We start from the raw sequence: 24080 nt of genomic DNA on the forward strand, positions 1-24080 counted from the left end.
CAGGCGAGACCTAAAAAGCACTATCTGAAAGAAAAAATGTTTGCTGCGGGCAACTCGTTCCGCAGTGGCTGATGCTGCACTGTCATCCACTAGAATAGAAACACCGTAACATTAGAAAGGAAACAGGGAGGAAGGGATATGGAGAGGTAAAGAGGGCCTGCAGAATATAAAGTCAGCATCTTTACTAGAAAGTCTCTCACACCCCACAGTTCAAGCCTCAAGGAGGATGAGAGACAAGGGGAAATTCTTTCTCGCCTTTTTTAGCTCAGACCACAGGTGTCAACCTCACGTTTAAATAAGCCTGCTCTCGTGGGCACGCATGCATGATCTGGTTTATTGTAATTTATCATTAACCAACATTTTTGATTATCTCAACTGGGACGTTTAAACATCAGACCATGCCTACTTATGCACGTATCTGAAAGTATATATGTTTTTCAATTAATTTCTTACACATGCGTTGCGATGTTTTACATCAAACACTTCTAAGGGTGTCCCTGTAGTCTAAGCCATTTTCTTTTTCCCGCCTAGAGTTAAGCTTTTCATTGGTTCGCTGTCACGTGACCCTGGCACTCATGGGGTTGGCGTGCGCTGGCTTAAGCGCTTTCAATATTAAAGGTGGCTTTGCCACGCCTACCGCGCATGGACATACAAGATCGGAAGAAAGTCTTTGCGGCTTCACGTTGTTTGCGGCTTATGTTTACTGTGTGGTACCGTAATAAAATCGCCATTTTGAAACTGTCAATAGTCTCACTTCAGAAAAGCATAAATACAGGAAAAGTGGATACATTTAATTATTTTGTAATAGCATTTTGGCACCCATATTAAAAATATCTTATGTGTATTAATCCGCGTTTTATAATGTATAACAGATATAGTTTGCAAACAACATGCCCGTCGCTAAAACAGAACAAGAGAATTAAAAAAAATATTCATAAAAAGATACAGAAGCATTTCTTCAAATTATACGTTGGTAGCAGGCATCAACAATAGCCATATAGTGGAGGAACAAGGCATGCTTCTTATTGGCTAGATGTCAAACGTCAGAATTACATTGGTGGGAGTACACTTAGCAGGCGGAGCTCCTAACTAAGTTGACGGACTCAGAGGGAGATTTTGATTCAGCGGTTTCCTTGAGATTTCTTGGTGCTGCGATGCTGCAAGAACTTGCTCTGGGGGCAGCAATTGATCTAGCTCTGCAATGGAGTATGTGGGGCCTCTCGGCGCTGCTCAAAACAGAGAAATTCTACGACCTGACAGGTGAGCGTCAGGGCTTGTGTAAGGAGAGGGCGTGATTTGTAAAAGTAGGGGCGGGGTTTTAGGGTTTGTATAACTGGTGTGGCAGAAGTGGAATATAGGTAACTTGCTTATAATACTTCGTGCCGCACTTTTCGCCATTTCAGTTGCTGCGAATAATTAGTGTTGCATTTACTCAACGTATCTTTTTTTAGATGGGCTTCCCAAAGGTGGATCCTATTGGCCTTGCTATCAGTCTGACCCTTGATCTTCAAGAAGTTGTATTGGAGTTAAGCTCCAAACTGTTGAGGCCCTCGCCCCACCTCCTGCGCCCCAGTGCTGAGGCTAAAAATCCTTCGCTGTCTGGTGGCAAAACACCTATTGTCGGTTTATTAAGAAGTTAACAGTGGCTTTAAACCCCTTCGTTGCTTTCAATTGGTCGGCTTCATAGTTACATATTTTAGTTGCTTCTTATTCGATGGCTTGTGTTTGTTTCTTCTCCGGACTAAGGGGCATATTAACAAGCCAGGCGATAATGGGCTTGATAATATCCTCTATGGAATTCCAATTGAAGCCCATGTTAGACGTCCTTCACATTTAACATGGGTTTCAATTGGAATTCCATAGAGCATATTATCAAACCCATTATCGCCGTTTTAGCGGAAGTTTTCTGCCGCTAAAGCGGCGATAACTTTATCGCCTGGCTTGTTAATATGCCCCCAAATATCTCTTTACTTGTATCCTTTCACTGCTCTCTTTTAGAAAACTACGGGGCATATTAACAAGCCAGGCGATAGAATTATCGCCGCTTTAACGGCAGAAAACTGCCGCTAAAACGGCGATAATGGGCTTGATAATATGCTCTGTGGAATTCCAATTGAAACCCATGTTAAATGTGAAGGACATCTAACATGGGCTTCAATGGAATGCCATAGAGCATATTATCAAGCCCATTATCGCCGCTTTAGCGGCAGTTTTCTGCCGCTAAAGCGGCGATAATTTTATCGCCTGGCTTGTTAATATGCCCCCAACTTTCTCTATTAGCTTGAGTAATCAATGACAGTGCTTGTTTTTACAGGAGTCTTCATTGAACACTTCTCTTCCCCTCGAGCTTTGTGTTAATCGCTATCGCTCATATGCTTCCGCGCCCCTGCTCTGTTTTGCTGTCTTTAGCTGGTGTGCCCTGGCGCATTTGTTGCTCTCGCCTAGAGGTTGAAGTGTGTGGGATCTTATGGGGCACAATGCACATGTATGTTTTGTTTTTTTTTTAAATCTTTTTATTAGGTTATTCAACAAAACAGAAAGTAAAAACCACTCTCTCAGTGTAGGGCTTAGGACAAAGCAGATTAGAATGTATCTTAGCAGTTCAGCACAAGTATTACAAAGATAAATAGGCCAGCAAAGGGTACAACACAATAGTCTCCATCCCCAACCGTTGTGCGGGACAGGGCAACTAGTCATGGTCGCTGAGGTCAGATTCTGCTGTATCGGGTGGGGGCTCACAGATGTTCCCTCTATATACATTCCAGCCACCCCACACCTGGGACCATTTCTTTGGGCATCCTCTATGTACATATACCGCTTTTTCCGTCACCATTACAAGGTCCATGTCTCGGATCCACTGTGCCAGGGTAGGTGCCTGTCCCGATCCCCATCGCTGGGCTATGTTACGTTTTGCGAGCATGAGCCCCAATGTCACCCAAAGCTGGGCCACTCTTACGTGGTCCGTCTGCTCCCAGACATTGAGGAGGCAGAGCCGAGGTTCGGGCAGCGTGGGGATTTTGGTTACTTGGGAAAGAGTACGGAACACCCCCTTCCAATAAAGCGCTATGATAGGGCAGTCCCATAGGGTGTGGAGGAAGGTTCCTTCGTGGCCACAGTTCCTGAGGCACAGTGGGGACTCCGTCCGTTGTAATTTGAATAGAAGTGTACGGGTATAGTACGTGCGGTGCAGAATTTTAAGCTGGACAAGCCTTAATTTGGACGATATGCCCACTTCCCTGGGGGACGATAGCGCGGCCTGCCACTCCGTATCATCGAAGTCCCCAAGTTCTGCCTCCCATTTCCCCTTAAGGACCAAAAAGGGGTCAGGGCGATTATTTATTATTTTCCGGTATGTTAGGGACGTCGCTTTTTGAATCAGATGTTCAGCGAGGAGCCGGTCCTCCAAGGGCGATGACTCAGGGAGCCGAGTCCCGGGTTAAATCGCCGTTCGAAGTGCATGCTGGATTTGCAAATAGCGGAAATGTTCGGTGTTGGCCAAATCGTACTCTGCCTGCAGTTGGGAAAAATTGATCACCTCTCCCCGCCGCCAGAGGTCCCCTACTCTAGAAATGCCAATAAGATCCCACTGATGGAATCCCTTGGTGGTACGCAGTATCCCAAGCTGTTTAGCGTCCCATAGTGGCGTTGCCTGGGTAATCCTACCCGCCCATCCCATCGCACGCTGTGCCGCAAACCATATCTGGAGGGTGTGGGCAGCGGGCCCTGCCTGGACACGACCTCCCTTAGGGTTATAAAGGGCTCCCATCACCCCCCCAGGGGCAAGCAGTTGTCTATCCATACGGTAAGCAGGGTCGTCTCTCGATACATGGAGCCACTGATTTATGATCATGAGGTGCGAGGCCCAGTAGTAGGTTTTGATATCTGGGAGGGCTATACCCCCGTCGTACCACCCACTGGTAAGCTTGTGGAGAGCAATCCGAGGTGCCCTGTCTTCCCAAAGGAGACGGGTGATCTCAGCATTAACAGCCGTGAAGTAAGAGGGCGCCACCGGGAAGGGGGTATTCTGTAGCGCATAGAGGAATCTAGGGAGGGCGAGCATCTTAAAGAGCGAGGCCCTTCCAAGCAAAGTCAGGGGCAAGGCGCGCCAGTGTTTGACATCGGTACGAAGCCGTTGGAGGGGCCTCATTAGGTTTTCGGCCACAAATTTATCCCGATCTGCAGTGACATATACCCCTAGATATTTGAATCCTTCCCGGGCCACGAGAATATTGCATCCCCTCGGCACATGTATGTTTTTAATTTAACAAAAACAGTCCCCCCTACATTTTGTTAAAAAGCAACTGTCTAGAATGGTTAATTCCAACAGTTGGGATGTCTTAGCTGACGTGGAAAGGAGGGAGAGTTCTGTTGTGTGCAGAAGAGGAACAGACCGCTAATAAACAAGAAGCAAACCTTCTTCCCAGGATGTCTGCTGCCTGAAATAAATGTAAGTGTGTGAAAGTGGTTAATCAGCAAATGTAAAGGCTTCTTAGAAGACAGTATTAGCTTTAATTACCGGAGCCCCTTGAAGCTCTGTGATGACTAAGATGTATTCTTTTTTTAGAGGTATTTTATGGGTGTTTTACCAGTTGAACTGTGGAGGGTGTGCTTTTAATAGAGGTGTAAAAAATGTTGTGCTAGGGACAGTCTGCGTATTGCTAAAATGTATATTTTGGAAGCACTTATTTAATCTGAAACCTAAATCTTTTATCGATTTCTTTGGCAGCCTACCTTATAATGCAAGTTTAAAATAATGACATATATTCACTGTGCTGTTTTCTCTGACCCTGCACCCATGCTCATGGGGCCTTCCCCATTAGACTCCGGATCACAGTTCCCATACTTTCTTAAATGCACTCCAACCGCTCATCTCATCCATATATTTTCCACCCCCCCTTGCTTCTTTTCCTATACTTCCCTCAACCCACTCCTCCTTTTCCCTTCAAACCCATACCCTGCCCCTATTTATATATATATATATATATATATATATATATATATATATATATATATATATATATATAATTTTTTTTTTGTTTTTTGTTTGGAGAGCGTGTAAGCAAGTTGCTGCTGGCCATTCCAGATTTGAAATAAAAACACTTTTGATGTACTTAATCGTCATATTCCAAATAGGGTCAGTATGGGTGCACAAACAAAACAATGAGGCCTCCACTTCATCACACCTTATATGTTTATGTTGTTTTAAAAAAAAAATAAGTTGGTGAGTACCCACCTCAAATATTAACCACAATCCATGTCAGGATCAACCACTAAAATCGCAAAATAAACCTGAGTTCAACCCCACGGTAGGTATGGCACAGAGGTACAGGATTAACTTTGCAGCAATATGTAAAGTATTGATGCAGAACTCAAACAATAACCATGTCAAAACACAACCCAAACCAATAAAAAAAAATGTGAGTAGATTTTAATAAATTGACGCCACAACACCATAAATCCGATGAACAGAACCAAAGTTATACATTTTTAAAGTTCAAAATAGCGCCAACCGCATCACCTGTTTGCGCTGACTGGTACATGGGTAATATTTAAGGCTGACTGCGATGGAGCGTGTATACAAGGACCAGGTTCGGCCCAGTGAAGAGTTTTACCTTCGCACTTAGTCTCTATAAAAGTGGGGCATGGCAGTAGGCTGTGGCTGAAGAGGGCTACCAGTCATAGCCGATTAACGATTTCTTTGTGAAACTGTTGACTTTTGGTGAGAGAGCTGATTGGTAGACATTTAAATTTTGCGCCCAGAGAAGTTTACTTGCTGGCCAGATACTTCTTGCTCTTTCACCTGGTGAAGATTTCTACCTTCGAACTTTGTCACTTTTAGGGAGCTCAGATTCTTCCAGCAGAGCAAGGCTGCAAGCTGTTGCTGAAGAGGGCTCCACGAGGTGAGATACCTTCTCTGCGAGTTCCGGCTGAATCAGATTTGCTGATCTGGAGAAGAATGCAGCGGGAGCCACCTCAGTCTTTGGGGCAGCGGTAATGCATGATCGTCAAGTCACCTTGGCAGGTTGATCCTGCTCTCCCATCGGTTCTCGGATCAAAAATTTGGTGAAACATTTCTTAGTCCTAAGTTTCAGAATCGGGAGTATGCATTGACCTCATTCAAAGTTCAGGACTTTAGGCACAGCATTTCGGTGTCAAGACTAACACCAACAGAGGGCAGGTCCTGTTGGAAGGGATCAGCTGGGAATGCTGGTAAAGGCTTCTTGAAGCTTGTTCTGTCCCTGTAACCTGCAAAGGAGGTCAGCCTTGTGACTCTTAGAGTCAACTTCTTTGTCCTGGGTACAAGTGGGAGAGCAGGTTTAGTCTTCAAAGCGCTCCTCAGATCACAGATGGCAGGTCCAGTCCTCCTCCTTTTTTTCTACAGGTCCAGAATTGATCTGTGGAGGGTACCCTGGGTTCCACATTTATTCCCAGTGCCAGCCTATTGGTTGGGTAAGCTCCTGGCCACTCGCTAACCAAGGGGGATGAAAGTTCCCAGCAGTGAACCTGCCCAATTTTCAGAGCATCCTGTATGTTTTATTGTAATCAATCAGCCAGCATTTCAATTTTCTTCATGTTTGTCTCACATTTTGGTGGGTCACCCGCTGTGCTGTGACGCAAGATGACAAATGTGCTATATTTTGCTGCTTCCCGGACGAACAGGGCAGGATCTAGAGGACTTGAAGTACCCAGTGGGATGCTACAAGCTGCTTAGCAGGGAGTACCTATATCTTGTTTCTGCGGTGTATGAGCTTTTAAGAGATGGCTGTCTGTGGCAAACCTTTGTTTACTGCATGACTGGGGAGTTGGAGGGGACACTGCAGCACTGGGGAAGACCTGCATAACCGAGCTCAAGGAACTCACTTACCTTCAGAGATACTAATACTGAAAATGGACATCTTTATTTAAACAGCCCTTGATATGTGAATGAAAACTATGCTGGGGACCTGTTCTGGAAATATCCCCTGGGTGTGTGCTCCTTATATGCAGCATAAATCGCAGTGCTCGCATGTTGTCTCAGGGCAAAGCGAGTAAGATTTCCCCAGGATCAAACACATGGGTAAAATAGGAGTCCAAAAACTGCAGTACAGTACAACTTGCTGGAATAGATCTACATTTACCACCATAATACATTTTGGTTAATAGACCATGAAACACATAGCCATCTACTGACCTAGTACCCCCACCCTTTTAAATTAATATTAAAGACTCCCAAGCCTAGCAAAATATGAGTGCAGGGATATAACCTAAAAAGTGATTGTCCAAGTGCAAACAGTTTGGCCAAAAGAGGTGGCCTATATTAAAAAACACATCTTCTTGATCCCTAGTTCCCAACTAGTTCACACTACCACTACTGATGTGGCAGTAGTTGTGATGGTAAGACCAATGGACTAACCTTCCCAAAGAAATGCCACTGTCCTGGGTTGTTGGAAAGGCGTTCGCCGGAGGGGGGTTCGATGCACGTCTTGCCCACCCCTTTGACCCACCTCTCCCAAGTAGGCCGAACCAGGCGCGCACACCCTGAACTTACACTACGAACAGAGTGACACCACACGTATTCTTTGTAGGACGATAGGTTCTTTTATCGAAGGTTTCAAGGGATCTTTATGATCCAAAACGTAAGGAGTACATCAGCGGCACAAGAGTCTACAAATCGGTGGTAGGGGAATGGGGGTAGCGGGACAGTCTGTGAAGGTAGTGTCTCTGCAAAGTACCCTGCGGATAGCTCACAATCCTCGAGCTGGAGGGTGTTGGTTCTCTGGGCGATCTCTTGCCAATTTGTCCTCGAGGGGAGAGCCGCGAGTCACTCAGCAGGCACAGCTAGTCGGAGTTCGGGAGCCGCGATCTTGTCAGCAGGGCTCAGATGGTTCAATGGCTGGGGGCCGCGAGTCACTCAGCAGGCCCAGGTGGTTCGGAGTTCGGGAGCCGCGATCTCGTCAGCAGGGCTCAGATGGTTCAATGGCTGGGGGCCGCGAGTCACTCAGCAGGCCCAGGTGGTTCGGTATTCTGTAGCCGCGACAGCGTCAGCAGGCTTCGATGGTTCCAGGTCTTCTCTGCCATTCGTTCCTCCGGCACCCCTTATTATACTCCCCCTGCCCTTTGAAGTCCGGAGTCCTTGCAGAGGGGGCCTTGGGTGACTGAGGGGGTTCGGCGGGATTTCCTGCCGCTCGTTTCTTTGGTCTTTTCAGGTGGGTCTGGGAGGGACCCCAGACGCTCGGCAGGCGAGGCGCCTGCTCCCCAGGGGCCTGGTGGCCGATCGAGTCCTCCCGGGGGAAGGCGACCCGAGGTGTGACTGGGCTGGCGCCTCTTGGTCTGGCTCGGGGGTTCCCGCTCCCTCGGTCGGACATGCGTGGTAGGGTGTCGAGTCTGTCGGGGCTCTGGCCGGCCCTCGGGTCTGTGTGGCTGGGGCGGCCGGAGTCGGAGATGTCGTGTCTTGGGGGTGGTTGCAGGTTGGCGGGATGATCGGGAGGGCATACGCCGTGAGGCCGGTCTCACACGCGTCCCCCCCCCCCCCCCCCCCCCAGCTGAAAGGCGTGGAGAACTACCCATCCACTGGGGGGTTCTCCTCGCCGAAGCGGAAGAACCGGGACAGGCCGTCGGCGTTGGCATGATCCGTCCCGGGGCGATGCTCGACGGTGAAGTCCATCCCCTGGAGGGAGATTGACCATCGTAATAGCTTGGGGTTCTCTCCCCTCATCTGCATCAGCCACCGCAAGGGCCGGTGGTCCGTCTGCACTCGGAAGTGGGTTCCGAACAAGTAGGGCCGTAGTTTCTTGAGGGCCCAGACTACGGCGAAGGTCTCTCGTTCTATGGTACTCCAGCGCTGTTCTCGAGGCAGCAGCCTTCGGCTGATGAAGGCTATGGGCTGATCGATGCCCTTGTCGTTGAACTGCGAGAGGACGGCTCCGATGCCGTGTTCGGATGCGTCGGTCTGGACCACAAACTCTTGGGAGTAGTCGGGGGCCTTGAGTACTGGGGCGGTGCACATGGCGGTTTTCAAGGCGTCGAACGCCTGTTGGCACGGGGGAGTCCACTGCACCTTCTTCGGGAGTTTTTTGGAGGTCAACTCCGTGAGAGGCCCTGCGAGGCTACCATAGTTTTTAATGAACCTCCGGTAGTATCCTGTGAGGCCCAGGAAGGCCCGGACTTCTGTCTGAGTGGTGGGGGGCTCCCAGGACTTGATGGCGTCGATCTTTGGTTGGAGGGGGGCGACCTGCCCGCTGCCCACCTGATGCCCCAGGTAGACCACGGAACCTTGCCCGAGCTGGCATTTGCTGGCCTTCACTGTTAGGCCGGCTTGGCGCAGGGCCAGCAGTACTTGCCGGAGGTGCTGGAGATGCTCGTGCCATTGAGAGCTGAATACGGCTATGTCGTCAAGGTACGCTGCGCTGAACTCCTCGAGTCCGGCCAGGACCTTGTTTACCAACCGCTGGAAGGTGGCCGGTGCATTTTTCATCCCGAACGGCATGACCCTGAAGCGGTAGTGTCCATCGGGTGTTGAGAAGGCGGAGCGTTCTTTTGCTCCCTCCGTGAGCGCAATCTGCCAGTAACCGCCGGTCAGGTCGAAGGTGCTGAGGAAACGAGCGGCCCCAAGGCGGTCGATGAGTTCGTCGGCGCGGGGGATAGGATGAGCGTCCGCTCGGGTGACCGCATTGAGCCCCCGGTAGTCCACACAGAATCTTAGTTCGGGGGCGACCCCAGGGGCGGCCGCTTTCGGCACCAGGACTACCGGGCTGGCCCAGGGGCTATCGGAGGGTTCGATCACTCCAAGGGTTAACATCTTCTGTACTTCGGTCTTGATGCAGGTGCGGACCCGGTCAGGCACCCGGTAGGCTCGGTGTCTCACAGGGGGGCTGTCGCCGGTGTCCACGTCGTGGACACACCAGTCGGTGACTCTTGGGATGAGGGAGAAGAGGTCTGCGAATTGTCTGAGCAGCTGGCGACAGTCGTCGGACTGTTGGGGAGTGAGGGTGGTCGACAGTTTCACTCCCTCCACGGAACCATCCAGTTCTTTAGCGCACAGGGGGTCGGGCAAGGGTTCAGTGTCTTCTTCCGCCCCATCATCGGTGGCCAGTAGCAAACTTAACTCCGTTCTCACAAAGTGGGGCTTGAGACGGTTCACGTGGAGAAACCGGAGGGGGTTCCGTGGGGACTGTACATCGATCAGGTACGTGACCTGACTCTTCCGCTCGATCACCTTGAAGGGGCCAGTCCATTTGTCCTGTAGGGCGCAGGGTTTCACCGGGGCCATGACCCAAACCTGCTGGCCCGGCTGGAACTCGACCAGAGTTGCGTTCTGGTCATACCAGCGCTTCATTTCTTCTTGGCTGGCCTCGAGGTTCGCCTCTGCGAGTTCTCTGAACTTCCGGGTCTGGTTGCGGAGCGCCAGGATGTAGCGGAACACATCAGGAGGGGTCCCCCGGGGGCTTGTCTCCCAGCCCTCTTTGACCAGGCTCAGGGGCCCCCGGACGGGGTGTCCGTATAGTAGTTCGAATGGGCTGAACCCCAGGGATTTTTGGGGAACTTCCCGGTACGCGAACAGGAGGCAAGGGAGGAGGACGTCCCATCTTCGGCGCAGGGGCTCCTCGAGGCCCAGGATCATCCCCTTCAGGGTTCGGTTGAAGCGTTCCACCAGGCCGTTGCCCTGGGGGTGGTAGGGGGTCGTGAACTTATATGTCACTCCGCACTGCTGCCACAGGGACTTCATGTAGCGGGATATGAAGTTAGTGCCGCGATCTCTCTCAACCTCGCGAGGAAATCCGACACGGGAGAAGATCCCCATGAGAGCCCGGCCCACCACGGGAGCCGTCACGGTGCGGAGGGGAATGGCCTCGGGGTAGCGGGTGGCATGGTCCACCAGGACGAGGATGAATCTGTGGCCCTGGGCGGTCTTCGGATCCAGGGGTCCCACGATGTCGATGCCGACCCGCTCAAACGGGGTACTCACAACGGGAAAGGGTTGTAATGGAGCCTTGCGCTTTCCGCCACTTTTCCTACTGCCCTGGCACGTGAGGCAGGATTTACAGTGGACTTCTACGTTTGCTCGCATCTTGGGCCAATAGAAGTGGGTAACTAATCGCTGATATGTTTTGTCTTGGCCTAAGTGTCCTGCCAAGGGTACATCATGGGCCAGGCCCAGGAGGAGGCTTCGGAAGCGCAGGGGTACTACCAGTACTCGGGCTGCGCCTAGCTCGGCTGACTTTTGTTCACTGTATAGGAGGCCATTGTCCCAATAGACCCAGTGGGTTCCGGTCTGGTCACCGGCGGTCTGTGCTTCTGCTTGTTGTCGGAGTCCCACGAGGGAAGGGCAGGTGGCCTGTTCCTGGCAGAACTCTTCCCGGGAGGGACCTCCCTCACAGCGCCACTGGGCCATCTCGGGCAGTTCTCTGAGCTCAGTCAGTGCCTCAGGGGCGGAAGGTTCCGGCTCTTCTCCCGGGTTAGTGTCTTCTTCTCCTTCCGAAGGAGGGTTGTCCGTTTCTGGTAGGGTGTCCCGGTTCTCGGGGACAGTGTTCGGTGGGAGGGCCCCACCGCCCTCGGAGAGTGGCAATCGCGCGGTCATGGAGCGTGTGGTGGCGCAGACCCATTCTGGTAGGCCCATCATCTCGAGATGGGCTCTTCGTTCCACTTGCCTCCACGGGGAACTCTCAAGGTCGTTGCCCAGGAGGCAGTCTACGGGCTGTGAGGTTCGGACGGCTACCTTCAATTCTCCGGAAACTCCTCCCCACTCGAAAGGCACCAGAGCCATCTGGCAGAGGCTCTCGGAATTGTCGGAGGATATGACCGGACAGAGGGCACCGGGTAGGATCTGGTCTTCAGAGATTAGGTTGCGGTGGACCGCGGTGACACTTGCCCCGGTATCGCGGAGGCCCTCGACTCGGTGGCCGTTGATGGTCACCTGCTGTCGGTACTTCTTCGTGTTGGCGGGCAAGGGTGTCCCGGGGACCATTTCTCGATCACCAAGGGAGACCAGGGCCATGGCAGCTGGTTCCCACTCTTCGGAGTCCTCTATCTCTTCCCCTAGGGCCATGGAGGCCATCTGCCGGGCCGGGGGGTTGGTCGTTGCGGTTCGTTGATACTGGGGACACTGGGGGTCATTGGCGTAGTGTCCGGGCTGTTGGCAGCGGAAGCAGGTGATCCTGGTTCGTGGCCCTTGCCGCACCGGGGCTCCGGGGCTGGCTGGGGACGGGGCTGGACCTGCCGCTGGTGGGCTGCTGGAAGGGCTGTGCGGGGGCCCCCCTGGGAAGTGTCTCGGTCGGCCGTGGTTTCCTCCGCCCCTCTGGCGGGGTGGTCCTTGACTGTGGCGACCGTAGTCTCCCACAGGGCCTCGGGCGGCCCGGGTGTTCACCCAACGGTCAGCCTCGGCGGCCAGTTTTCGAGGGTCGGTGAGTTTACTGTCCAGGAGATGTTGGCGCAGTTCTACAAAGCAGTTGGCCGCTAAATGTTCCCAGGCGATCAGATCAAACAGCTCTTCGAAGGTGGAGACCTTGCTGCCCTTGATCCACCCGTCCAAGGCCCGGCTGTAAAAGTTCACGTATTCTACCCATGTGGTGCACGGTATCTTTTTGCAATCTCGGAACCGTTGCCGGTACATCTCGGGGGTGAGTCCATACCGGCCCACGAGGGCTTCTTTCATGTGGCTGTAGGAGTTCATGACCGTGGAGGGCAGATCCAGCAAGGTATCTCTCCCTTCGCTTAAGAACCGGCCCCATAGCCCAGCCCCCCAATCCTTCTGCGGGACTCGGTGAGAGGTCATGGCGACTTCGTAGGCCTTAAACCACTGCTGGATATCGTCGTTTTTGTAATACTCCTTTACCACATCCTTGGGGATGTGGACTTTGGCTTCCACGGTGGGAGCGGATGGTAGATTCCCGGAAGGTCGTGACTCTTCGCTTTTAGCCCTCAACTCGATCTCTTTTAGGCTGCGTTCATGTTCCAGCTGGAGTTTCTTTTCGTCGTGCTCTCTTTGGCGTCTCTTTTCCTCGAGTTCCCCTTGTAGCCGTAACTGCTCGACGGCTAACTTTTTCTCGGCCAGTTTTAGTTCTCCCTCGATTTTCAGCTTGGCCAGTTCAAGTTCGTGGTTGCGGCCTCTCTCTTGGTCCGCTAGCTCCTCGGGGGACAGGTTCCCCTCTGGCCCGCTGTTTCTCACCGGGATGCTTTGTGGTTCATGGGCGGAGTCTCCTTCCGTTTGGGTCAGGGGCGCCCCCGTCTCGACCCAGGTCTTCAATACTTTTTGGAAGTCTTCCTTTGTGCTTAATCCGGTGGTAGCGATTCCAAGGTCTTTGCAAAATTGTTTTAATTCTCTATGCGTATAATAGTCCAATTGATCCTCTCGGAACATCGAGCTCATTTCGGTACCTGCGGCACCCAGGGAGGTTTCTCCTTCCATCTCTGTTTGGTAGTGCGTCAGTCGTTCACTGCACGCTCTCTATCGGTGTCGGCTCGGTTCCCGTCGTCTGCCACCAAATGTTGGAAAGGCGTTCGCCGGAGGGGGGTTCGATGCACGTCTTGCCCACCCCTTTGACCCACCTCTCCCAAGTAGGCCGAACCAGGCACGCACACCCTGAACTTACACTACGAACAGAGTGACACCACGCGTATTCTTTGTAGGACGATAGGTTCTTTTATCGAAGGTTTCAAGGGATCTTTATGATCCAAAACGTAAGGAGTACATCAGCGGCACAAGAGTCTACAAATCGGTGGTAGGGGAATGGGGGTAGCGGGACAGTCTGTGAAGGTAGTGTCTCTGCAAAGTACCCTGCGGATAGCTCACAATCCTCGAGCTGGAGGGTGTTGGTTCTTTGGGCGATCTCTTGCCAATTTGTCCTCGATGGGAGAGCCGCGAGTCACTCAGCAGGCACAGGTAGTCGGAGTTCGGGAGCCGCGATCTTGTCAGCAGGGCTCAGATGGTTCAATGGCTGGGGGCCGCGAGTCACTCAGCAGGCCCAGGTGGTTCGGAGTTCGGGAGCCGCGATCTCGTCAGCAGGGCTCAGATGGTTCAATGGCTGGGGGCCGCGAGTCACTCAGCAGGCCCAGGTGGTTCGGAGTTCGGGAGCCGCGATCTCGTCAGCAGGGCTCAGATGGTTCAATGGCTGGGGGCCGCGAGTCACCCAGCAGGCCCAGGTGGTTCGGTATTCGGTAGCCGCGACAGCGTCAGCAGGCTTCGATGGTTCCAGGTCTTCTCTGCCATTCGTTCCTCCGGCACCCCTTATTATACCCCCCCCTGCCCTTTGAAGTCCGGAGTCCTCGCAGAGGGGGCCTTGGGTGACTGAGGGGGTTCGGCGGGATTTCCTGCCGCTCGTTTCTTTGGTCTTTTCAGGTGGGTCTGGGAGGGACCCCAGACGCTCGGCAGGCGAGGCGCCTGCTCCCCAGGGTCCTGGTGGCCGATCGAGTCCTCCCGGGGGAAGGCGACCCGAGGTGTGACTGGGCTGGCGCCTCTTGGTCTGGCTCGGGGGTTCCCGATCCCTCGGTCGGACATGCGTGGTAGGGTGTCGAGTCTGTCGGGGCTCTGGCCGGCCATCGGGTCTGTGTGGCTGGGGCGGCCGGAGTCGGAGATGTCGTGTCTTGGGGGTGGTTGCAGGTTGGCTGGATGATCTGGAGGGCATACGCCGTGAGGCCGGTCTCACATGGGTTCTGACCAGATCTAGAATACAGTGCTTCTTTCCAGCATATTTAGGTCAAGTGGTAAACCTGAGAATACTCCTAGTTACATTGCTAAAATGTATTCACTGGACCACATGTAGGGATGCTGTCTGCTCCTCCCAGTTAACTGCTCTCCTTGTAAGAAGTTTTGACCAGGTTTCTTTTTTCAGGTGGTCAAAGTGAGGGGGAAAAAGTAGGGGAACTGTGGGTGGAGAATCAGAGGGCGGGAATAAACCATGGATTGGGTCAGTGTGCGGAGTCAGAGGTGTGGCAGAAAGAGCAAAATATCCCAATTTTTTTGTATTTGTTTCCCATTTCACTAACCTTTTACAGCTTATTACGTTATTTAATTTTACCAATGGATACACGTTTATTTAAGGTTTAATATGAGTTATTGACATTAAAATACATTCACAAAGTGGGATACGTTTCCAATCACAGAATGTCCCAAATATCCTTAAAAGTGGAATTGCAAGCCATTTGTCTCCCATCCATGGAGTTTCTGTCATCAGCACTTCTCCTCCCTTTTTCCACAAGAGCAGTTCAAACATGTATGGCAAAATATCCTAATTTGCAAATGTTTTCCACATAATTATGGCTCTGCCATATTTGCCACATAATACACCATCTGCTGCATTATCTGACGAATTTAACTAATAAATTGTTTATAGCTCAAACGGATCAAAAGTTACAAAAAAATGTGACTTGTGCTGCTGTGAAGTGGAGGACCCTTTACAAAGTTTGACTGGTCACCTTTCTCACTGCTGCAGTTGTATGTTCCACTGGTACTAATAAGGAACAATCTTTGCAGAGACTGTTGGCATGTGTAAAAATGTCAAAATAATAAAGAATCAGAAAATCTACAGCACCACTGATACCCGTGTAGGGTGTCAGAGCACTTTACATCACACATATTACACAGAGGCAATCAACCATACGTGTGAAAATCACTGTATAGGAAATGTTACATAAGACAAAGGACTACAAGGTGTAGGAGTCACATGACAACCATACTAGTAGGCAGCATAGTTTAATAGTGATTGGTCTGGAGAAACGCAAGCTCAGAATTTAAAACATAATACCATGGTTGGGGGTTCTCTTTAATTGTCAGAACTGATTTCTACCCAAATGAACCCTTTTTTCAACATTAGGATAATCAGACTGGTGAAAAAACCATAACGCTCTAATTTATACCTTGCAGTTTGCAGGCAGCTCTTACATGACAGTTAATAGCTCGCTGTTCTATGTTAGGATTTTAACTTAACTGCAAGTAACAATAGGCTCTCTCTGACAAAAGCAGTAACCCACTGACCTATTTACATTATGTGCACTTTGTGATCTGCATGGTACATGTTCTTAGTAGCAGGCACATTAACCCTCTGCGCTTCCTTTCCATGAGTCAAAACGTCCACTAGACAAACGCCATCTCTCTCTACTAAGAACATTAATCACTGGCGATATGACATTTTTATTGTTGCCGAAAATTGTTGGAGGCAGCAAGTGCTTTTAAAACCATATTATACTTGCAAGCACAACTCCCCCACCTGAAGTCCGCGCCAGCCGCAGTCCGTGCAGGTAACAGCGGTGGGGCCGGGTAAGAGGGGGTTTAGAGGGACGATGCTGGGGGGAAATTAATTATTTATTTAATTTTCCTCCCACATCGTCCCTCGAAATCCTCCCTTTCCCGGCCCCACCGCTGTTACCTGCATGGACCGCAGCTGGTCAGCGCCTGGTGGGGTCGCACTGCCCTAGAGCCACCCTGCTCAAGGGTCCTGTGACCGCAGTGACAGAGTTACTGCCACTCTATGGTGTGCTGCTTCATAGGCCTGCCTGCAAGACTGGAGGTGAACTTCAGAATGAATTGTGGCAGACAGGCCTTCAAGGTTAACCCACACTTGCCACTAGTAGGGTCCAGCTGCTGGTGCTAAGACACCAGGGCTTTTAAGATCTTGTGGGGCCTTCTAAGGTCTAGCATGGGAATGTGCTCCTTCAGGGTTAGTGGTCTGGTGGACTGGTCATGAAGGCGTAACCTGGTTCCCCAGTTCCCCTAGCGCCAAGACGCCTCAGGACAATCGCACGCTGTATAAATATATAAATCAATCAATCAATTAAATCAACCAGTTCCAAATTCAGCAGCTCTGACCATAGTGCCACATCCTCTCCCCCACTGAACACCATACTGCCCCACTGAGTGAAACTTGCACTGCTCTGACCTGCTATAAACACCTGGATGTGACTCACTTCAAATTACGCACTAGACAAGAGCAATATGCTGCCTAAAAAAAAATGAACACCCTAGAAAAAGCAAACGCTTGTAGGGAATACAAGATTAATTAAAGCATGTGAAATGTAAGCAGGAACAACATGGTTACCTTTTTTCTTTTTACACTCATTATTCAGGAATTAGTGAGTGCTTTTGCCTGAAAAGTTAAGGACATGACTACAGGGCCCAGAAGTGACCCGTTTCAATGTCCATTGCTTATATCCTTACAAAACGTAAGCAGTATGGTTAAAAAAGACCACATCACTGAAAACAGAGCCACGGTACACATTTTGTTGTCCAATTCACCCATCACGCAGGTATTTCAGTACCTCCAGGAATAGTGCACTTTCCTACTAAGGGAAAACAATGTTGTTCAAAGAGAGACGAGAAAACAAAAGTACCACTTCACTGGCAAACATTGTAAAGTGGCGCTAATGTGTTTAGGTGTGAATAAATCAATCTGGCCACCTTGCAACCACTCTCTTGCTTTAGTTAGTTATTTTTTAATATTTTGAATGTTTTATGTCTCTCCACCCTTTAACTGCACTAAGAAATTGAAAAGTTTCAGAAAAGACGACGTTTCCAGCCACAGTGTTTTTTAGGTCTCGCCTGGCTATCGTGTAAGTCTCGCTCAGCGAGACTTATGTAGGGGCTTCAGAAAATGCTCCCAAAGGCTTCCCAGGCGGATCGGGTGGCGGTTACGCGCACAACCACGCGCATTCTATTTGCCACCAGCTACTTCCTGCGCGTGCACCGCCTCACGCATTCAGAGAGATTTGGTAAGGGGCACAAGACCTTAGGAATGCGGTTTATGGCCAGTGTATGTAAGGCATTCAAGCGCGAAGCTGTCATCTGGCATCGGACTTGAAAGCAGCAGACTGCTTTCGCCAGCGCGTGCTCGGCCTCACTTCCTGCATCCCCTCTTACTACAATTAACTTTAGTTATAACTCACACCCCATATGCTCGTTCCCTCCCACCCTTCCTTTGATGTCCGCTTTTCTTTTACAAACCACACCACACACTGCTGCACTCCACACACTGCTGCACGCCGCACACTACCGCACGCCACACACTGCTGCATTACACACTGCTGCATTACACACTGCTGCATTACACACTGCTGCATTACACACTGCTGCATTACACACTGCTGCATTACACACTGCTGCTAGCCGCACACTGCTGCACGCCTCTCACTGCTGCAGGCCTCTCACTGCTGCAGGCCTCTCACTGCTGCACGCCTCTCACTGCTGCACGCCTCTCACTGCTGCACGCCTCTCACTGCTGCACGCCTCTCACTGCTGCACGCCTCTCACTGCTGCACGCCTCTCACTGCTGCATGCCTCACACTGCTGCACGTCGCACACTGCTGCACGTCGCACACTGCTGCACGCCGCACACTGCTGCACGCCACACACTGCTGCACGACGCACACTGCTGCACGACGCACACTGCTGCACGACGCTGCACGCCACACACTGCTGCACGCCGCACACTGCTGCACGCCGCACACTGCTGCACGCCGCACACTGCTACACAAAACACTGCTGCACGCCACACACTGCTGCACGCCGCACAATGCTACACGAAACACTGCTGCACGGCACACACTGCTGCACGGCACACACTGCTGCATTACTCACTGCTGCACGACTGCTGCACGCAGCACACTGCTGCACGCCGCTGTACGCCGCACACTGCTGCACGCCGCACACTGCTGCACGCCGCACACTGTTGCACACTGCTGCACACTGAGGCATTCAAGCGCGAAGCTGGCATCTGGCATCGGACGCAGCAGACTGCTTTCGCCAGCGCGCGCTCTGCCTCACTTCCTGCATCCCCTCTTACAACAATTAACTTTTTTGTTATAACTCACACCCCATATGCTCGTTCCCTCCCACCCTTCCTTTGATGTCTGCTTTTCTTGTTGTTTACAAACCACGCCGCACACTACCGCACGCCACACACTACTGCATTACACACTGCTGCACGCCGCACACTGCTGCACGCCTCACACTGCTACACGAAACACTGCTGCATGCCTCACACTGCTGCACGCCACACACTGCTGCAGACTGCTGCACGCCGCACACTGCTGCACGCCTCACACTGTTGCACGCCGCACACTGCTGCACACTGAGGCATTCAAGCGCGAAGCTGGCATCTGGCATCGGACGCAGCAGACTGCTTTCGCCAGCGCGCGCTCGGCCTCACTTCCTGTATCCCGTCTTACAACAATTAACTTTCGTTATAACTCACACCCCATATGCTCGTTCCCTCCCACCCTTCCTTTGATGTCCGCTTTTCTTGTTTACAAACCACGCCACACACTGCTGCACGCTGCACACTGCTGCACGCCGCACACTACCGCACGCCACACACTGCTGCGCACACTGCTGCATTACACACTGCTGCACGCCACACACTGCTGCACGCCTCTCACTGCTGCACGCCTCTCACTGCTGCACGCCGCACACTGCTACACGCCACACACTGTTGCATGCCGCTGCACGCCGCACACTGCTGCACGCCGCTCAATGCTGCACGCCACACGCTGCTGCACGCCACACACTGCTGCACGCAACACACTGCTGCATTACTCACTGCTGCATGCTGCACGCAGCACGCCGCTGCACGCCACACACTGCTGCACGCCACACACTGCTGCACGCCGCACACTGCTGCACGCCGCACACTGCTGCACGCCGCACACTGCTGCACGCCTCACACTGCTGCACGCCTCACACTGCTGCATGCCTCACACTGCTGCACGCCACACACTGCTGCACGCCACACACTGCTGCACGCATGTAGCATTTGGGGCCTAATTGCAGTTCGAATGTTCACGGTATGTTGACCAGTCATGGAGAGCATGTTGATGAAACAAGGGGTTGGTAAAATTACAATGCCTTTTATTTATGTTTTGGTTTTAAAACAAATAAAAGGCATAGTCATTTACAATGTCAGTAGCATAAACTCGCATAAAAGCAGTGTGTGGCGTGCAGCAGTGTACCTTATAAGTGTTTAGCCATGCAACAGTTGATGTTGTTGCACCAAGGATATTGTGCTGCAAACTAAATACTTATAAGGTCCCAAAAGCGAGACCTATTGGCTATGCCAATGCTTGTTAATACTTCTAATTCACTTTTAAAGTAAGTCCTAAAAGTTCAAAGAGTAGGGTGCACGGTATTTAAAATGTAGGGCATGTATACTGACCGTTTTACATATCCTGGCAGTAAAAAAATAAATAAAGCCCTTTTTCACTGTGGCAAGGTTGGCACCCCATGGACTATATTATTTTGGAAATGACACTTTAAGGAAGTTTGCCTTTTCCTGCTTAAAGTTTCTGGGGCCTTTCTGTTAGTGGCCAGCTGCCTTGGACAGCTGATGGCTTCCCTGTGGGACATGTGTATTGGAATTAGAGAGTGGCAAAGGGCCTGGGTGTAGAGGGGAGTAGGTGTTCTGAAACAATAGCTGAGGAGGACCTGTGCCCTTGCCTGATTACACATCAAGGGGGTCTGCCCCAAACACATAAAGATACTGGACAAGAAGTCTGCCCCTTTATTTTGGTTCACTAACTAAGCTGGAACCAAACTCAGGGAAGAGGGGTGAACTGATTAGAACTAGTTTTGAGGGTAGACAAAATATTATCTTTCACCAACAGGCTGGCACTTGGCATAAAAGTGGCAAACACAGAACGTGATATCAGAACACTCCTGGACCTGTCAAGGGTCCGAAAGACTGCCCTGGTATGTGAAGCCTGATTGAAGACTTGGGCTGCTTACCTTGAGCCCTGGACCCCAGAAGTGACTTCAAGGGTCAGTTGGCTGTCCACCTCTGTGAGCTAAATGGACACTACGTTCTTCCAGAGGCCATCTCCTGCCACTTTAGTGCTTTTCCTGCTGACAAGTTCTAACTTGAACTGCTGTGGATCCTGCTACTGACCTGCTGGAGTGAGTCCTAACTCCAAAGTGGTGCCATCACTCCCCCGCCCTCCCCCCAAGGTATTTTTTTTCTAAACTTTTCTGCTAAAGGCACCAGAGGCTACCAACGCTGCCAAGCCACAGCTGCCGATGTCAAACCACCGGTAGGATTCAACTTTCTGGTTTGCCTCGCTGAAGGGTTCTCGACTTCCAGAAAAGTTTCTAAGTCTGAATATGGAGGATTTCACCAGGGAAAAGCCAGAGCAGCAACCCACCAACAATGACACATTCCTAAGCCCGGATGAAGGCACAAAGTATTCATCCGCTCAGAGCTTTACCGATGCAGAGAGCCTCAAAATTCCCTCCAGAGGTAGGCTTCCACCTAGTTCCTGCTCTTCAGCCGACTGACATTGACAGACCCCTCTTCCGATCCAGGCTGCAGCCCGACACACGTCTATCAGTACAAAGGATAACTTTCCACCAGGGCGAACCTGCTCCTTGTATCTGATACACGCTCCATCACGGGAGTCCTTAACCTTTGACTTCACCTGGTCTAGCGTATTCAGATAACTGCAGTTGGTGCTTTGTGCTTTTTTGTACTGTTTTTCGTTCAAACATTAAAATTGAATTACTCCAGTTCTCTTTATTGAATTTTTGGTTTTTGTGTAGTTTTATTTGTTAAAATATTCTGGCTTTTTTAAAATTGGTTTGTGGGTTTTCTTGTGTTTCTCCTTTACTACTGTTTGATTGTGTCAAAAAATGCTTTACACATTGCCTCTAAATTAAGCCTGCTTGCTTTGTGCCAAGGTAGCAGAGGGTTAAGGACTGGTTTCTTAATTGACGTTTGTGGTTCACCCTGACAAGGATTGTGATGATTTTTTTCTTGAAGTGGGTTCTCACCTCTTTAAACAAATAACCCAATTTCTTACACATTCTTAATACCCACCAATGATCCTGCTATTTGATTGCAGAGCAAGTCTACCTCAAACAAGTCACCAAAGATATCCCTGCGACTAAGTCATATTCAAACCTGCATTGGCATAGGTATGAGTTTAATATGCTAAAAAATGCAGCCAAAAACACAAGAGGGGGGCAGCAAAAACAGACCGAAAGAGCTACAGAGGTAAAGCGTTTCAGTACAATGACTCAAGTGGAGGCAGAAGGATATACTCAAGCAGCAGTAACAGTAAGTAAGAGACGAATACTCCACTCGGCTGAGCCATGGCATGATGGACAAAGTTTCGACCAAGCCAATGGCAGATAGAGGATGGTTGAAAATAGCCAGTGCTTGAAACCGGTGAACCCAAAACCCATTTTAGGTGTATTGTTAGCAGTAGGTCTGTTTGACAGCTGCACTCTCAAAACTCGGTCCTAAAATTTCATTCATTTTGAAAACAGATGAAAACTTTGACACACCAATTTAGCAACTTTAACCTGTTTGGTGCTGAGGACAGAACCGTTCTGTCCTCTGAACACGACCACCAAATCCCTCTGACGTTTACAGCAGAAGAATTTCCTTTTTTGTTTTTGGGCCTTGGGAGCTGGGAAAGAGCTTCCCCAACCTTCCAAGGCATTTTTTTCCAGTTTAATGACTATCAGCGCGCATGGCCTGGGGGGCAGAAAGCCTACTAGGCACCAGGGATTTTTTTTCTTTTCTTTATGCAAGGGTGGGGGCTGCCCTGAAGGGGCATGCTGCGGCCCATTATTTTCTTTGGGGGGGGCACAGTCTTTCTGCCCCCTGGGGGGCAGATATGTGCCACATATCCAGAACTGAAAGCCCAGTAGACACCAGGGACATATTTTACTTTTTGTGGGGGCTGCCCAGAATGGGCAGGTTTATGCCCCCACCCCACCCAAAAAAATGGGCACAGTCTTTCTGCCCTGGGGGGCACATGGTGTTTATTACACCTGATCTGCCGCCACCTCCGAGTGGTGGCAGAAAGCCCACTAAGCACCAGGGATATGTTTATGGGCCTTTTAGGGTGCGGCCCCATAGTCAAGGGGGAGAGAGAGTGAGTTCGGCTGACGGGATGACTGTACTGGTGTTTGGCTGGCTGTGTGGGTACTGGCGCTTGGCTGGTGTTGTGTGTGGACTGGCGCTTGGCTGGTCGTGTGACATGCATGGATCCCCCAGCATATTCTTACCCACAATCCTCTGCAAACCTAAAATTTAGCTAAAAAGTCAAGTTTTCCTCACAAGTCTGTGTGGGAAAGTTGAAGGATCACTGCACCGGCACAAATTTCCTACCAACTAGCGTTCTCCTCAATCTCCTGAAAAATGATACCTCACCTGTGTACTTCTGTGGGTGGCCATAGCAGAGTCAACTTAAAAATGTGTAAAATAAAAAAATTGCCCTTATGAAGAAGTTTTAGTTCCCCTTCAATCTCTACACGTTTTTGGCCCTTCGCTGTTGCAGTCACTTGGCTCACCCACACAAGTGAGGTATCAATTTTATCAGGAGACTGAAGGGAATGCTGAGTTGTAAGAAATTTGTGTCAGCACGCTGATTCCACACAGAAATGTGAGGGAAAATCTGTTGTTTTTTTAAATACATTTGAGGCTTGCAGGGGATTCTGGGTAAAAAAGCCTTGGGGGAGCCATGCAAGCCACACCTCCCTGGACTCCTACGGGTGTTTAGTTTTAAGGAATGTCTGGGTTTAGTAGGTTTCCCATGATGGCCGCCAAGCCCGGGAACAAAAACCTAGGTGCGCCCCCCTGGTTTGGTAGGGAAACCTACCAAACCAGACATTTCTAAAAACTAGACACCCAGATGATTCCAGGAAAATGCGGCTTGCGTGGATTCCACAACGTTTTCTTAACCAAAACCCCCTGAAAACCTCAAATTTACCTAGAAAACAAATTCACATTTTTCTCACATTTGTGTGGGATCATGAACACCGATCCCACCCCCCACCCTCCATGTCTCTGTTTATTTAAATGATTCCATACTATCCACCTGAGGGATTGATTGAGGCAAAGATATTTTTGACTTTAATGGTTCTGATAATGTATTCAGAAATCTGCTTGAGAATATTAGAAATCTTAACGTTTTCAAAGACTTTTCTTTGCCAGGACACCACTGTCTTTTACAGACTGCGGATAGGTCTGTACCTCCACTGACAGCATTACAGAGGAGGACCTTGTATCCACAGTTTTGTTATCTACATTAAGAACCACAGGTCTGAGCACTTCAATATTTGTCCGGGAATTCTGACGACCTTCAGCCAAATAACAACCTGATAGATAGAAAGTCAA

The 24080-nt window shown here is 50.5% G+C and overlaps 1 protein-coding gene across 1 annotated transcript in view; it reads left to right on the plus strand.

Moving 5' to 3' along the window:
• Window positions 1-1038: 1038 nt before the first annotated feature.
• Window positions 1039-24080, plus strand: part of LOC146833219 (uncharacterized) — a 51875-nt gene continuing 28833 nt past the window's right edge. The window contains exon 1 of the mRNA XM_085600871.1: window positions 1039-1260. Within this exon, the coding sequence (XP_085456997.1) occupies window positions 1155-1260 (106 nt within the window). The 5' untranslated portion in view covers window positions 1039-1154. The remainder of the gene's footprint in view (window positions 1261-24080) is intronic.

This window comes from Triturus cristatus, chromosome 4_2 (genome assembly GCF_964204655.1).
Source record: "Triturus cristatus chromosome 4_2, aTriCri1.1, whole genome shotgun sequence".
Classification (NCBI taxonomy): Eukaryota; Metazoa; Chordata; class Amphibia; order Caudata; family Salamandridae; genus Triturus; species Triturus cristatus.